Source organism: Podarcis liolepis (genome assembly GCF_965112155.1).
Source record: "Podarcis liolepis genome assembly, chromosome: 7".
Classification (NCBI taxonomy): Eukaryota; Metazoa; Chordata; class Lepidosauria; order Squamata; family Lacertidae; genus Podarcis; species Podarcis liolepis.
The window spans coordinates 66,854,241-66,871,014 of record NC_139561.1 but is presented as its reverse complement, the minus strand read 5'-3'; the positions used below and the strand labels follow the sequence as shown (position 1 = coordinate 66,871,014).

The window sequence follows — 16,774 nt, the reverse complement described above, 5'->3', positions numbered from 1 at the left end:
CCCTAGTAATGTGGGCCCGAAGACGACCACAGAAAGCTTGTCACGTTAAAGGGCACCCCAACCTCGACCTCGGGTGCGCTCCCCTCCTGCCCTTGCCCTCCCACGGCCAGAGGCGTCCTCAAGCCCCTTCCCTCACCTGCGCCCAGCTGACCACCCAACCCCCAGCCCATGTGCGCCCGCTGGCCCGGTCCTCTTTCCCCGCCCTCCCGGTGCCTTTTTACCTGCTGAGTCCGGGTGAGCGGCTGTCCCCCTCCAGCGCTGCTGCTCCCGGGGCTCATGGGCGCGTGGTGACTCCTTTGTTGGCCTCCCGTGGCTGCCGCCGCCCAGCCTTGGCTGGTGCCCCCAGTGTACTGGGAGGCAATGTCCGCTGCTGCCGGGGCCTTGGCCGTCGCTCCCCCATCCTGGGGCCCGCTCCCGTAGTCGGCCCCGGGATACCCTTGATAGCCCCGAGCCGAGCTTGGGGAGGTGAGCAGCTGGTTGAGGGTGGGGGTGGAAGTGGGCTGCGGGGTGGCGCCCCCGCCGCTGCCTCCTCCTGCGCTTCCTCCTGCGCCGACGGCGGCGGCCGAGGGCCCCATGGCCCCGAAACGCTGCTGCTGGAATGCCGAAGCTGGAGGTTTGGCCCCGGCTTGCGCGGGGCTCTGAGCGTTTCCCCGAGGGGAGCTCAGGGCGTAGGCCTGAGAGGGAGGCGGGTAGGCGCCAGCGCTGCGCCCGGCTGTAGGGTAGTAGTTGTTGTACTGGTGGTTGGAGAAGCCGTGCTCCGAACTGCCGCCGCCGTGGGAGTTCTGGGGAGGGGGCGGCCCCTGGGGGCCCCCGGTGGGCCCCGAATACGGCTGCTCCAGGCCCCCGCTCTGCAGCGCTGCCATGCCAGGGCTTTGTTGTCCGCCATGTTGGTGGAAGGCAGCGGCCGCGGCGACGGCCGCAGCAGCCTGGGCGCCTCGACCGTAGGGCTGCCCGAAACCGTAGGCTGGCGGGGGCAAGGCGGCCGGATGAGTAGGGGGAGGCTGCTGCTGCTGTTGCTGCTGCGGCGGTTGTTGCTGCGGCGTCCCCACCCCGTCGCTGCTGTTGCTGCCGCCACTAACACCGCCGCCGCCACCGCCGGGCGGCTCCGGGAGGTTATTGTTCAGTGTGGCGACGGGCCTAGGGCCCGGGTTCCCGTTGGAGCTCTTCAGGTCGGGCTCGGCCCCTGCGCCCCCGCCATTGCTTTCGGCCCCGTCCTGCAGCTCCTTTCCCGGGGGACCTTCACTTTCCGACTGCTTCTCTCCGCCGCGCTCTGCCGCTGCCGCCGCCTCGCCCCCCGCCTCCTCCGACGAACAATCCCGCTGCTGCACCTCCGCTTTCTTCAGCTCGGATGGAGCCGGGGCACCCAAGCTGCTCGCGGCGGCGGGGGCCACCTGAGCGGCCATGATCCCCCCTCCCCACCCAGCCAGCCCCCCTCCCCCGCCTCCTCCTCCCCCGACCTACTCCCTGCTTGGCCGGCCGGCCGGCACAAGGCCTCACCGCTCCTCTCCTCCTCCTCCTCCTCCTCCGCGCTCAGGCGGCGGTGGGATCCTCGGGACAACGGGGTCTCATTCCTCCCCCGGCGCGGCGAGCGAGGCGCGGTGAGCTCCGGCGGGCTGGACGCGGGTGCGAGGGGCCTGGCCCCACTGTGCCTCCTCGCTCAGTTGCAGCCGGCGGAGAAAGGGGGAGGAGGAGGAAAGGGGGAGGGGGGCAGGACGGGGCTCCCGGTGTGGGAGAGGAGGAAGGGAAGGGGGACACGGCGGGCGAGGGAGGATCGGACGGACCCCCGTTCTCGGAGCCGGGCGGTGCGGCCGGAGAGGCTAGACTAGGCGAGCCGAGTGGCGGCAGCTTCCGACTCTCGTCCGCCGAGTCCTGCTCACTCCGACACGAGGCTCAGCACTGCCATTTTACCCAGCGCCGCGGCAGCCTGCCAAACCCGGACTGGAATATGGCCCGGACTGGAGCTTTCTTCCCCTCCCCCCTCACAAAGGAGGAGCTGCCAGGCCCTGGACGCTTTCAACTCAGCAAGGCTGAAGCTTGAAGCTAACAGCAGCCTGCCGCTCGCAAAATCCGCCACGGATCGGCGGCAAACGGAGCCGAGCTCAGCCTCTGAGCCACAAAAGGAAGCTTCTCTGCTGACAAAACACAAGGCGGGTTGGAGGAAGCTAGGTGAACAGAACTGCTCGCAAAGCCCCATTCCCGCCAGTTCTCAGAAGCCTCGCAAGCGAATGCTCCGGTGCTTCCTCTCATTTGCTCAGGGCACAAAGACTCCCGCAACCAAGAAAGGCCAGGACTCGTGCCTTTAAGGGCAGAAGGGATTAACGAGGCACCGCATAGAGGGACTGGTAGAAGGGCAACTCGAATAGATCAAAACTTCAAGGAGGATATCCCAAGAGCAATCGTGGAAAATTCACACCACTCCAACTGTTATTACCAATAATGTAGGCTGTTCAGTTTAATACTTTTTAACCAGGACAATTTTATGCATTTTCACACTTCATGCAGTCCGGACATCAAACACGCAGTTCCAAGGATACTTAATTGGGCTAAATCCCACTTAACTCTGGGGGACTTACTTCTGCATAAACATTCTTAAGAGTTGTGTTGCAAGAAATCCATTGCAGCAAAATCCATTATCCCACTAGCCGTTCTATGACAATGGTTAGTTACTTTGTTCAAGCAAAACTAGCGAACTAAATTCTCTATGAATTACTGTTTAGGGTTGCAGGGAATTCAGGAGCATCCTCTATCCATAAGCTTTCATCAGTAACAACATGTGAGACCAGAAGTGTGTACCCAAACCCCTGCCATGTTGCAATGGATTGCAGGGTGCAGAGCTCTGGTGCCATGCTGCATTAGCAGTGCCAGATGTAGTATGCAAGGTTCACAGCTAGTCTCTTGTTGAGTACAAGGTGTGTACCCTACCACTCAAAACGAGATCTGGTAAATCTAAACATCTACTAGGTGCCTTCATCATCCAGATTATATTAGGCCAACAGCAGAAGTATGCAAGGTACACCTCACCAGAGCAATATGTGTAGTAAAAACAAATTCAGATAGCTCAGGTAAGCATACAAGGGCCATAAAAGGAAAGACCAAAGCGTACCACATGAAAACAGGCTAACCAGCCAAGCTGACAGGTGAAATTCCTTACTACAGAAACCACAATAAAACTTGACAGGAAAGCAGAAATCCATACATCAAGTCTTCTCAGCACTCTACAAATCCACTCACCCAATAACCTCTTCAAGTTAACCCACATTAATTGGAGTTAGATATCTCCAGTTATGACTTCATATGAAGAACAGTAAACAATCTTGAAACACTAAAGTATTACACAGCACCCTTCATGCAGTTAACCAGTTCAAGTTAAAGCTTAGGTTTTTTATCCCATGGTTGATTCAGGAAGATAGTACAATTATTTACTAGAAGACTACTACTTAGTTTTTGCTGTACCTTTTTGGAGAGTTGTAGCCTACTTCAGTATTTACTGTCTTTATTCATAGTTGGGTTTATCAGCCACACATTGGGTATAATAATTCCAACTATATGTTTATTCTTGTACCTAGGACCTTTCATCCAAACTCACTCTTCCTTTTTAAGCTAATAAGCCAATAACCACACTGGGTGAATTCTTCACTTCAGTTTTAGTAGACCAGAATTGGACACAGCTCAAAGAAGTCCTTAAGACTTCCCTATATGTGCACAACATTATCCTGAATTTTCATTTGCCTTGTGGTCACATCACATTATTGGCCCCATCATTTTAGGTTCAACCAAGGCTGCTACTTCCACCCCTTCCTTCCATGCAGGAACAGGAGTTCATAACCTCCAAGAACAACAACAAAGAAACAAAAAGTTCACAAATGAATGAGGCATTGGCTTAGGGGAGGAGGACTCGGAAGAATACTTGCTAGTGTTTTGCATGGTTTTTGTTTTTAACACTTACCATGAAAACACTCATGTCTGAGTGGGACAGCAGGTGAGTGCTCAACCACTAAACAAAACAGATGCATGAAAAAATAAATGCTACAAAATGCCACAGGCATGGGGCTGGAGGTAGGACTTATAGTGTTCTTTTTCAACTTGTAATGATAGCCATCAACGCGATGGCTTGAAAAAAACACTAGACAAATTCATGGAGGATAAGGCTATCAATGCCTACTAGCCATGATGGGTCTACCTCTAGGTGATGGGAATCAAAAGTGGGGGGAGTGCTGTTGCTTGCATGCTTTCCATAGGTATTGGGTTAGCCATTGTGAGAACAGCAAAACGTCTTAAAAATAAACTTTGGTTACTTTTCATAATTAACAAGAAGAAAGTCCAGATTGAGACAACAGCCTAAACCAAACCTTGACTTAGCTCAGGGTGGCACAGAAGTAATCAACATCAGAGAGGAGCAAAGTGGCTGGCTACAGGTTCCACTCTCATGTTCTACACACTCATGTACCCGGTAGTTCTGGTAAGCCATAGCTTGGCTTACTGTGATATGCAAACCAGGCCATAGTGTAGTTTGATTCATAAAATATATGTTTATCAAGCATTCATAATGCAAGGCAATATTTTGTAGCAGGGGCACTGACTTGCCCCCCACATTGGGGGGCATCGTCTGATGCATCCCACCCAGCGCGTGAGTGATTACGCACCAGGCTGCACAGGTGTCCTGCCTCCACGATGTGGCATCAGGCGGAGAGGAGGATTGCAGCGCTGGGCTCCCTGCAGGGGCAAAACAGGCAGAGGGTGATCTTCGCCCTTGCTCATCCTAGCCCCCTCCCAGCTCCAGGGTGGGGGCTGGGGTGTGCGGAGGGACCTGGCGGCAGCAGGGGATGTCGACTCCCTCAATATTGGGGGTCTGGGCCCCCTGATTCAAAATATTGAGGGGGATGGAACTCCTAGCGCCCCCTATACCCAGCACCAGTACAGTCGTACCTCGGCTTACATATCCCTCTGGTTACATAAACTTCGGGATGCGTAGGTGGCAAACCCAGAAGTATATTTCCAGGTTTTTGTTGCATGCGCATGTGCAGAAGCACTCTACCGCCATGTATGCATGTGCAGAAGCGTTCCCTCCGGTTGTGGAAACCTCAGGATCCGACCAGAGCTCCAGAACAGATCCCGTCCACAACTGGAAGTACCCCTGTATTTTGTAGTTACCTTTCTTATTTTTGAGTTTCAGCAACTACAATCTTTTTTACAATTTCCCTGTTACCCTAACATTAGAGTAACTGAAAAACTGCTCTTACTTCACTTAAGCTTCTAGTATGTAAAAATATGAAGTGGTATTCCAACCGTCCTCTCAAAATACATCTAACTACAGCTCTTTCTCATTTTCAGATATTTTGGACAGAATAGATAGCACCTCCCTTCCCTTCCCTTCCCCTCCCGTCCCCACCCCAATATCTTCCAGTTGACAAATGCTTCCCTGATAGACATGCTTCTTCAGTAATGAATTTTCAGTAATGAATTTTCAATGAATTTCCAACATGGACATGCACAGGATAGATGTTCCGCAAAAACCTAGGTGTTTCCTAGATGTATAGCCAATGGCTTTTTCCTAATTACTGAGCCATAGGTCAACGCTGAAGCATGTGTTTTACATTGAAAAGTTCCTGGGTTCAATCCCTGGCATTTCCTGGTGTAGGGCTGGGAAGACTCCAGTTTGAAACCCTGGAACAGACATAGGCAAACTCGGCCCTCCAGATGTTTTGGAACTACAATTCCCATCATCCCTGACCACTGGTCCTGTTAGCTAGGGATGATGGGAGTTGTAGTCCCAAACATCTGGATGGCTGAGTTTGCCTATGCCTGCCCTGGAATGATACTGCTAATCAGTTAAGACAATACTGAATGAGATGGACCAATGGTTTTACATGGTATAGGACAGTTTCCTATGTTCCATTTGGACAACCCACTGCTCATTTTTAATTATGACTGCAACCTTTACTCAGATACATTAAGTAATTACCTACTTTGGCTAAAAAGGCACCCACCATTAATCACTCTCACACAGGAATGGAACACCCCTTCCATATGCATTCATGAGCATAACATTTCTCTTCAAAACCATTGTTTTATTCATATACAAATTTAGGTAGATTTAAAAACTAGATTACCACTCTTATCATTACTCAACAGCACAATCCTAACCATGGTCTACTCAGAGGCTGCAATCCTAACCACACTTACCTGAGAGCAAGCCCCATTAAATTCAATAGGACTTGCTTCTAAGTGGGCATTGTGCTGTAGGATTGTGCTGTAAGATTTCTCTAATTCGGTGACACTTCTAACACCACCTGATCAAGCTACTGTTCTAAAGTACAATAGCTTTGCTCTTTTAAGGGCATCATCTATCTAATAATTACACTGTAGCAGTGATCTAAAGAGTCTGCAAGATATACACATACTCATGCATACTTACTATCTTCCATGGTATCTTCGTGATGGATGATCATTGTTGTGAGCTGCTTTGAGAGCCAATCTTGGCTGAAAAGCTGGTTATAAATATAGGAAAGAAAATAATGTGTAAATATGCTGTTTTGGTACATTTATGGCATGCTCAAGGTTCCACAGTGGGAGTAACATAAAATTCAGAACAAAACATTTAAACCATATGTGCTACATCTGGTATATCTGCATAATAGAATAGATCCCATAGGGAGTTCCATCCATAGCAGAAAACTGGGATGTAAGTCATCAAAGGTCAATATGTAGTGATTCTGACTCCACATTGCAAGCTGTAAGACAGCACAGACCACAGGCAGATTCTACAAAATAAGTAAAATAAAGAAAATTATAGAAAAGGGATTTTAAAAATGAAACAGTTATGACTATGTTCAAACATTTGTGCTCACAAAGATGCCAGTCAGCATCAGCCACTCAGTATGTTGAGTTCCGTACAAATCTTGGAAAATGCAACCCTTGATTTGAAAAGTAAAAATACTGAAGCATTCTATTTATTCCAAACACTGGGATTTGAAAAATGGTTCTCTGTGGCACAGTGGGTCAGTGCATTTGGCTGTTAACCAGAAGACTGGGGGTTCAAGCCCCCCCCCCCGTTGGCAGGATTCCTGCATTGCAGGGGGTTGAACTAGATGACCCTCAGGATCCCTTCCAACTCACCAATTCTATGATTCTGTGACCATTTATTTCATTCAACCAATCCTCTTCCCCAAACCTAATAATCTTCTTACAGAATGAGTACTATTATGTCTGCTGTTACTACTAAATATGTATTTTGTTTCAGCAGAAAGCTAGATTCTGGTACAAGAACACATAGTAGCACGGCGTCTGCTTAGAAGGCTTAAAACATTTACTTGACAATAAACTTAGCAGAGTCAATTGTATTTGCTTCCAAGAGTGGACTTAGAATCACAGTGTTGGCAACATGAATCAAGGTGAAGATTTGATCAAAAGCAATAGGACAGAAGCAAGCTGATAAAAGACAGAAATACAAACTGGGAGCTTTTTCAAATCTTGGAAACTCCTTTAAATATACAGTAGTTGATTTCAATGAGATAGTGTGAGGGAAGGAGTTTTGTTTTGTTCTTAGAGGAAGGTATGGCAAAAGCCAGAAAAGTGGAATGAGAGAGGGCTGTCATCAACTGAATTTGCATAGAGCAAAGATAAGGGTATGGATGGTAGGCTAAGCCTAGAAGTCAAATTGTGTGAGCTCATGACTGCAGATCATAATTTAGCATGGCATCACTTCCCACTTTAATGAGGTCTATAATACTGCATGTGAAGATTTAATTCAAGTTCGGTGCAATCAGATCTAAAAGATAGTGACTGGCTCAAGGTCACCCAGTCAGTTTCATAGCTGAGTGGAGAACCCCAGTCTCTTTGTCTATGTCCTAGCCCGACATTCTAACCACTATACCACATTGGTTTTTTGAGGGGAAAGGAAGATAAGAAGGTTTCTTATACTATGCTAGATCATTGGGCCATTGAGCGCAACACTGTCTACACCAGTGGCCTTCTACCTCTTTGGATGTAGAATATATTTTGGTACCCATTTCTTATATCTCAGCAACAACATTGTGCTGCTATTGTGACATACCTTAAGTCAGGCTGTGATCCAGAAATAGGGCCTGATCCACCAGTTGGAGACAAATGACACTGACTGGCAGCAGCTCTTCAGGTCTCAGAAAGGGATTGAAGGTGCTAGGGATTGACTCTGGGGCCTTAGGCATGGAAAGGGTTTTTTTTTACCCCTCAGCGATGCCCTATTTTGTGTTGTATTTTAACTTTGTGCTTATTATTTTATATTGCTGCAAACAGTGCTGATGAATGACAGCTTATGCCTACTGTATTTTTAATTAAAAAAAAAAATAACATAACTAGAAGCTTAAGGAGGAAGGCAGAAGGCAGAGACCACAGGGAGCCAGCTCCTCCTTTCTTAGCAGGACAGTTGGTCACAAACATGGTGCACTCCCCCCCCCCCTTGTCTTCTTGTTATTTACTGAGCACATGGCTTCCACAGCAGTGCCAGTTCCTACTTGCTTTGCTATCATGGTTCAGCTAACTTAAGTCTCCCAGATGGCAGTACAGACCACCACCACTAGGTTGGCTGCTATTAAGTGGAGTTTCATGAAAGTAGTCCTGCCATTTAACATAGTACCAAGGCAGTTTAGGAAACCTGGTATAGATTAGGATGCTAAAAAAGAGGGGAATAGGGTTTCTCTCATAAAAAAAAAACCTGTTCTGCCAACTGTGTGATGGCAAATGTGGACTGAATCGTTGACATGGAAACAGGATTGGGACACGCTGTCTCCCTCATGCAGTGCACATACACACACATACCCCTTATCATTATCCCTGGCCCCTAAGCAGCCTGCAAACATGGCATGGAGTGATCTTCAGGAACAGGATAACATTTCAACAATAAATGCTTCCAAGGTTGAAAGCAACAACAGAGGAGGAAAGGAAAGAAAATATAAGACAAATACTGACTAAAATGCACAGCATTCTGATATACCACAGGACCAAGAACAGGAGATCCATCTATTATTTATAATTAATAGAGTGAGTTACAAGCTGTGGAATGGAGTCAAAAGAGGGTTGGGTTACTTTGCAGAATAAGCCAAGTGGATACTAAGTAGTTTTGAAGCTACATTATAAATATGCAATGCCTTAGATGTATGCCGTTACCTACTTTTTGTGCATCATCTCCTATACAGTAATACAGTTCTTACGAGTACTAGGAGAGATCCTATAATACAGTTCTTACGAGTACTAGGAGAGATCAAAATAATTTCCAAATAAAATAGATTATGTTGAATTCCTGATTGTATAACAAAAGCTGCAATATTTGTGCTGAAATTGTTATTCGGTACCACCAAGATCTATCAACCTTCCTACTCTCCCCCACTCCCAGTACTGACAGAACATGAAGAGAAAATGTTATAGCAAAAACTGATGTGGAGTTTGAGCATTTGCTGAACACAAGCTGCAACGCTCAAAGAGTGGCATGGATTTTAAATGTGAGCATACTCTTCATTAAAGTTAACAACATGCTTCTCAGAAATGTAACATGTTAAGAACTCAGCAGGTTGCTAAACCTTGGCGCTAATGTCTGATTATAATTTTACAGTGAGTTCCAAAACTTTGAGCTGCATATTAAAAGACAAGAAAGTGGACTGAATCTGAGTCAAGGAAATCTATTATTTTACCAGTCCTAGCCTGTGAAATGCAAAATATGAACTGGATCTAAGTAGAGTCAGATGGAGTGGAGCATGCGGCACATTCAGTTCCTGTAATATAATTCTCAACCTGCAGGGGCTCAAAAGGGGAATGCAAACTGAAGAAGCTTGAAAAGTATGAGTACAGACACTGCCAAGTATATGATTTGGGTTTTAAGCTTCAGTGTGCTTGTTTTGTGACCTCTGCACATTCATAATAATGTAGAATAATATAAATGCAAAAGTGAGTAATCCAGCATCTAGTTCTAGTGATGCTGAACTTAGAATGAACAAGAACAGGGAGAAGAGGCAACTCTTGTCATTTTATAGTATGGTAAACACAGAACCAAGATCAGACCAGTGAGATATTCTGAATTTTAAAAACCCATCTAGCTTTAATGGCCAATTAAAAATAAATCTTGTTTTATTACCAGTACACACAGAGGCAAACACAACAGTCCCTAGATATAAACCTCTCTACTATAACTGATGGTGAGTATATATCAACAATTCATGTGTGATAACACTGGCTACAGGTTTATGAAACCCCTGTCCCACATCAGGAATTTAACAATGTGATTTCTAAAAGTCTTGTTTGAGTCTAGAAGTTATCCTAATTACTTCATACTTGAGGAGGTATACTTCAACATCCATTCATTCATACCTATTTGTCTCCACCTACAGAATGTTATTTATAGCCTAACACTTAACGTTTATCAGGACCCAGTATTTCCTTTGCAAAGTACAATTGTCACTGTATTTAAGTTCTTAGAAATCAGAACTAGCATTCAGGGCCAGCATTAGCACACAGCAACCTCAGTCAGCTGCTGGGCCCTAGCACCCAGTCAACCTTCCTCCCAGCACTGACAACTGTCCCCACCACCCCAACACCACCCCCGCCACACATCAGGAGGCAATGCGAACATTTTTGGAAGCTGAATGTCCAACGTGGCTTCCATGGTTTCCGATAGAGTGCAGGAAGCTCCTGCAGCTAATCAGAAGTCGCGCCTTGGTTTTCGAACCATTACAGGGGTCGAACGGACACCCGGAACAGATTAAGTTTGACACCCAAGGTACCACTGTATATGCCGCTTTACAGATTACAAGAGGTCAGGTCCTTGTCCCAAAGAGCTTACAATATAAAATTCAACTCAAAAGTAACAGCAGATTGAAGATGGCAGTAAGCAGGGAAAGAATAAGCAGTTGCTTCAGTTGCAAGTGCTTAGGCTCAGCTACAGGTTTATCCAGAAATATGTGCTCAAAACTACATTAAGCATGGGTAAGCCTTTTTGGTTCAAATACCACCTTCAAATCTCAGGTCAGGTTCAAATCTGAAGCTCACTGGATGACTTAGGTTCAGTCACGAGTTCTCAACCTAACCTACCTCACCTCACACAGTTGTTGTGATGCTCAAATAGGGAGGAAACCCATGCATGTTACCCTTTGCTCACTGATAGGAAGAGTGGGATATAAATGTCATAAAATAAATATTGTTAAGCAGAGTCGAGACTAATGGGAAAAGCCAACACAGAGACTGTGTTTTTAAGGTTCTATTTGCCACATCTAAATCTATATGCTGAGAGGAGGATTTTAAAAGTCCCCCCTCCATGTTACAGAAGCAACTAAGGAAGGCCTGTTCTTATGCACTGGAGGTGGTGATTCGTGGAGCACCTAACAAATTAGAACAAGTTATGACATCACATCATACACCCCCTTCTTCTCTAATACTTATTGTCAACTGAGTATCAGATCTGGATAACAGCAGGTTGGTTCATTTGGTTTCCCTCTTCAGTAGTGCTTTCGAAGCACTGTGTATAAACAGATCCATTTGAACAGAATACAATGAGGAAAAAGCCCAACCTACACCACATACTGTGTTCTCATAAACATTTATTGTATTTTACCCCACACACATATCTAATACACCATGACACATATGACATACATGCACAAATAGAACTGCAGTCATCCAAAAGACAATAGTTGCTTAAGGAACCATCTAATAAACATAGAGGAGAATGCTGCCTACTTTGCAGAAAGAGAACAACTGTGTCTGAAACTTGCTTGAAAAGCCAGACCATTTCTTTTAGAAGCTCTTCATCCTTTCCCATCTAAAATGTATACAGCAGAGGTGAAGAACCTGTGGCCTTTCAAAGGCAGGAGCCTGAGAGAGGAACAACTGGAGAAAGAATGGGTAGTGAGAAGTGCACATGAATTTTAAGACTGCAGGTTCTATTTGATGGGAAAGGTGTGACAGAAAGAACGGGGTGGGGGTGGGGAGGACTATGAGGGGAAAAATTTGATCCAGTTCTCATTTAAAGGTAACTCTACCTAAATTGCACTTCCTGAAACAGTATGTGAATCAAAATACAGACATACTTAGAAATTAATACTTCTCTGAATTTTGTAATGCAGTTCTCCAACCAAATAATGTGCACAAAAAGCATATACTAGGGGGAAGTGTGCATAAATGCATATATTAGTGAAAATAACAATAAAAATACATTATAGTAGGGGAAATTGCTTGTGTGGTATAATTCATATTTGTTTGTCTATTCAGTATATATTTGGGCACCTCTTAAGCATCACCAAATTTGGCACGATGGTTTCTGTGGTCAAGGAGCAAGTTTTCATCTAAAGGACATATCCACATCTCTGTTTGTCCCATCACTTCCCTCCAATAAAACCTGCGGTTTAGCACTGAATAGGAACAAATGGCAACTAGGTTTTCTGCAGATTGCCATTTATTCCGATTTAGATCTAAAGAGCAGGTTTTCAAGGGGAAAGCAGTGGGACAAAGGCCATGATTGGACCCATACTCATAAAGCACGGAACAAGTGGAGAAACTGCTCAGATCTAAGTTTAATGCAATTTTGAATGGCCGACTGATCTTTTCAATGTACACTGATATTCTCTGTACAGTGGTACCTCAGGTTAAGAACTTAATTCATTCTGGAGGTCCGTTCTTAACCTGAATCTGTTCTTAACCTGAGGTACCACTTTAGCTAATGGGGCCTCCCGCTGCTGCAGCACAATTTCTGTTCTCATCCTGAAGCAAAGTTCTTAACCCGAGGTACTATTTCTGGGTTAGCGGAGTCTGTAACCTGAAGCATCTGTAACCTGAAGTGTCTGTAACCCGAGATACCACTGTACTGATTTTTTGCTTCTCAGAATTCCCGAGCAATGCTGAATATGAAGCACTCTCTCTCTCTCTCTCTCTCTCTCTCTCTCTCTCTCTCTCTCTCTCTGTGTGTGTGTGTGTGTGTGTGTGTTTTAACACACATAGCAAAATCACATGCAAAAATGTGTACATAAAGGGAAATGCACATGGAAATGCTGGTGAATTTCATGAAGACACACACACACATATATATATATGTATGAGAGAAACTGATGAGGAAATGTGGAGAACCAAACTAAAGATAGGAAAAACAAGAAGGAAAAACAAGAAACAGAGAAAACCTGAAATTGACATTTTCACCCATTCCTAAAACTCCACTGCCTTCAAATTTGCTGTTCCCATGTTTCAGTGGCTCTTCATAGAAATAAAGGTTACTGACCCCTGACCTAGGCAGATACTGGAACACATGTGGCAGCTGCACACAAGCCCAAAGGCTCACAATTTAAACTGCAACATCTCCCCAGCTCCTTTTACCACCTTTGTTTTGTAAGCCTTAGTGGCCTATACAGTACTGGTGAATGGTGACTTGGCCACCATTATACACTCCTTGTTAACCTCTAAGTTAAACTAATATAACACACTGTATGTACAACTGTCTTTGAAAGCTGTCCAAAAACATCAGTTGGTTAGTAAGTCAGTCAGTCAAAGGAAGTACTGTAGATAACATTTGTGGTGAAAGAACTCCACTGGATTCTGGGGTCAACTCACACTACTAGTTTTTATTTTGAGGCCCTAAAATGGATTGGGTTCAGAATATATGAGAAAATGCCCCCTATATGTTAATGTCACTTTATAGGACTCAGATTCCCCCTCTTTAACTGTAATGGGTATAATGAGTCAGTTCTTCCGGGTGACGGCACCCTGATTATGGAACTCCCTCTCCCAGGAGGCCAAACAATTTTGCTCCCTGTACTACTTTAAAAAGATTACTGAATATGGTATAGCTTAAAGGCACTGTATTGGACTTATACCACCTGAAGGGCTTTAGGATTTGGTGGAAGCCCCCCTACACTAGCCAGATACACCACCACCATGACAGATGCACCAGCAGAACCAATGGCAGACCTTGGGGTCTCAAATTTCAGTGATGCCCTATGTGATGCCAAAATTCAGCACCAACCCCACCTCTCACCTTCCATTATACATCGTAGCTGTGGCACCCCCAGCAGCGCCCCCGAGGCTCTGTGAATTTCAAAATTAACACTTCTCTAAATTCTGCAATACAGTTTTGTAGCCAAGTACTGGTAACTGAACTTAAGATCTGGAAACTGAGAAACTGAAAGAAACAAAACTAACAGATTCACCCATCTCTAGTCAGAACAGAGCACCCCACATAGATAAACAAGGGAAAGCGGAACACACACTGTAATATACAAATGCTGCAACTGTCTCCTATCTCTCTTTCTCTCTTTCCCACATACCCACCCACCCACCCTTTTTTTCTCATATGTGACTACTGGGTTTTGTTTGAACTCCCCCCCCCCCGGAGTAGAAAGTAGTGTCCCACACAGGAGATGCACTCATCCACACATGCAGTTAAGGTCTCTGCAGCAAAGACCAGGTGCTCCACTGTCACTGCTGGCACTTTTTGCCTTAGAATCAGAGAATTGTAGAGTTGGAAGGCACCCCAAGGGCCATCTAGTCCAACTCCCTGCAATGCAGGAATCCCAGCTAAAGCATCCATGATAGATGGCCATTCAATCTCTGCTTAAAAACCTACAAGGAAGGAAAGTCCTATGATCCTTAGACCAACATGTAGCAGAACAAAAAGTCACTGGACACACAGTGTTTCATTTTCAAACCCACAAAAGGGAGAGGGAAAACTCATAGTTACTGCAATGGGGAGGTTGAGGCGTGAGCACTGGCAGAGTACCCAAGTATCACCATTCAGTTTAAGCTCACTCTCTCAGAATCACCTACTGTGTGTCCAGGTTCAGGACAGCTGCTGATTGCTACTCATTGTTGTCTCTCCCTCTCCCCACAGGTCCCACTCACTGCTATTTTTATAGAAAAAGATGTGCCGGAACTCACCATGAACACCTCCCTTGTTCTCTTAGAATGGCAATGGCGCCCACCTAAGAGGTGCCAGAACTGAGTTTCATTGAGTTACGGCTGAAAAAAAGCCCTGGTCCCACTCCCATAGGTAGACAATCCTCCCCAAATCCTGTTCTATGCAGATAATGAATAAGGATGCTCCTGGCTGTTCCTGTGGGGCTAACCTACTTGGTCCAGGAAAAGTGCTGTGCTGCTGAAAGCTCCAGGACAGTTATGATACATGCAAATTCTAAATGAGCTGGTGCCATAAGGGACACAGCACCAGCTGCCCTGCTGTCTATAAAGTCACTGTCCAAAGCAAAAGAGAGATGCTGGAGTGATACTGTTGCAACTCCATTTCAGGATCTACTGCATTTTGGGTGCTGATCAGTAAACGCTTTGATTTGTTTTTTGGGGAGTAGTAGATAGGGATCACTTTCCCATATCCTAGTGTGATATTACTTCAGATGAACTCAGGATGGGACTGAGAGGAAGGGCATGTAGGGTGCTTGATGGGTTCAGGACAAGAATAGTGCCCTCTCCTCTCTCTGCTCACTAAAATTTCTTGGAATATAATAGGTCAGGCCTCTCAAAATACACAAGTAGGGTCGGTACTCCTGCCAGAGCATATTAGATAGTCAGTTGAGGATGATGGGGAGGGAGAAAGATGAGGAAGGAGAGGCAAGGGAAGCCCCACATGCAGCATAGTGCAGTAATCCTATAATGAATTAACCAATACATGAACTACTGTGGCCAAGCTTTCCCCAACTGGGAATTGTTGCAGCTGTTGTACCAGTCACTGAGGCTGCCTGGGTCGCCAGTGAAAAAGCTGGATCCAAAAGCACCCCCAGCCTGTGAACCTGCTCCTTCAAGGGCAGTGCAACCCTATCCAGGTTAGGCAATTGACCTATTTATCAGACACAAGAACCACTCTCCCACATTGCCTCCATCTTGCCAGGATTAAAGCTCAGCTTATTTTCCCCTCATCCATCTCGCCACTGCATCCAAGCACTGGTCAAGGGACTTTCCCCAATTCAGATGCTATAGAGCAGGCACATCCAACTTCCAAGAGACTGCGATCTACTCCCACTGTAAAAAAAACAAAACTGGCAGGGATCTACCCATCAAAGTTGAGCTTTTTTGGAGAGGAGGATGAGCCGAAGTTGTTGAGCTTTAATTGGGGGGGGGGGTCAACCAGTAGATTGCAATCAACCTGTTGGACACCTCTGCTATAGAGAAATAAAGCTGAGGGTTATTGGTTAATGGCAGCAACCTTAACCAATCCCAGTGGCTTCATAGATAGCACTAGAGATAAGATAGCATAGCTGCCAAGGGACAAAAAAGCACTCATATAATGCTTTTGTCTGGACATGATCCTGAAGGTACAATTGGAACCAATTTAACACAGTGCCTTCAGTTCCCATTCCCCCAGAGCTGATCCAGGTGAATGTATCAAAAGTCAATGAAAGATCAAGAAGAAGGAGCAAGGTCACACTCTCCCATCCCACTCTCTTCAATGGCCATCAATCAGGGTGACCACGGCTGACTCAGTCTCCCTTTGTTGCCACTCCTGACTCCTCCCTTTAGCTTTTTCTCTAAAGCAGAGGTTTTCAACCTTTTTAAGTCCACGGCTCCCTTAACCAACTACATTCTTTCTGTGGCACTTCTGTGGGGCTCAGGAGTCCAGCTATGTCACCCCTTGCTTGCACAGCTGGCAGCCTCTCACCCTTTTTTTGAACACCCTCCCTTGTGGAGTGTTCCCTCAGCCTCCTTTCTTTTCCCCTCTCCTTGGGAGTTCTCCGGACAGCTGCTTCTGCCATCCCTGGTCTCTGAGCTGCCCCAGCTTGGGGAGCTTGTAGCCTGGGCTGTTGAAACAAACAGCCAT

At 46.1% G+C, this 16,774-nt stretch overlaps 1 protein-coding gene across 5 annotated transcripts in view; it reads right to left on the bottom strand.

Annotated features, from left to right (window-relative positions):
- Positions 1-16,774, bottom strand: part of ARID1A (AT-rich interaction domain 1A) — a 126,325-nt gene that overhangs the window by 88,081 nt on the left and 21,470 nt on the right. For 4 of the 5 annotated variants that reach the window (XM_083511913.1, XM_083511912.1, XM_083511914.1 and 1 more), the window contains one exon: positions 6,416-6,488. Coding sequence is in view for 1 of the 5 variants with exons in the window: in XM_083511910.1 (XP_083368036.1) it covers positions 222-1,403 (1,182 nt within the window). In the remaining 4 variants the exon portion in view is untranslated. Of the gene's footprint in view, positions 1-221; positions 1,955-6,415; positions 6,489-16,774 lie in introns of those variants that run through there. The other variant, XM_083511910.1, reaches the window with a different exon arrangement.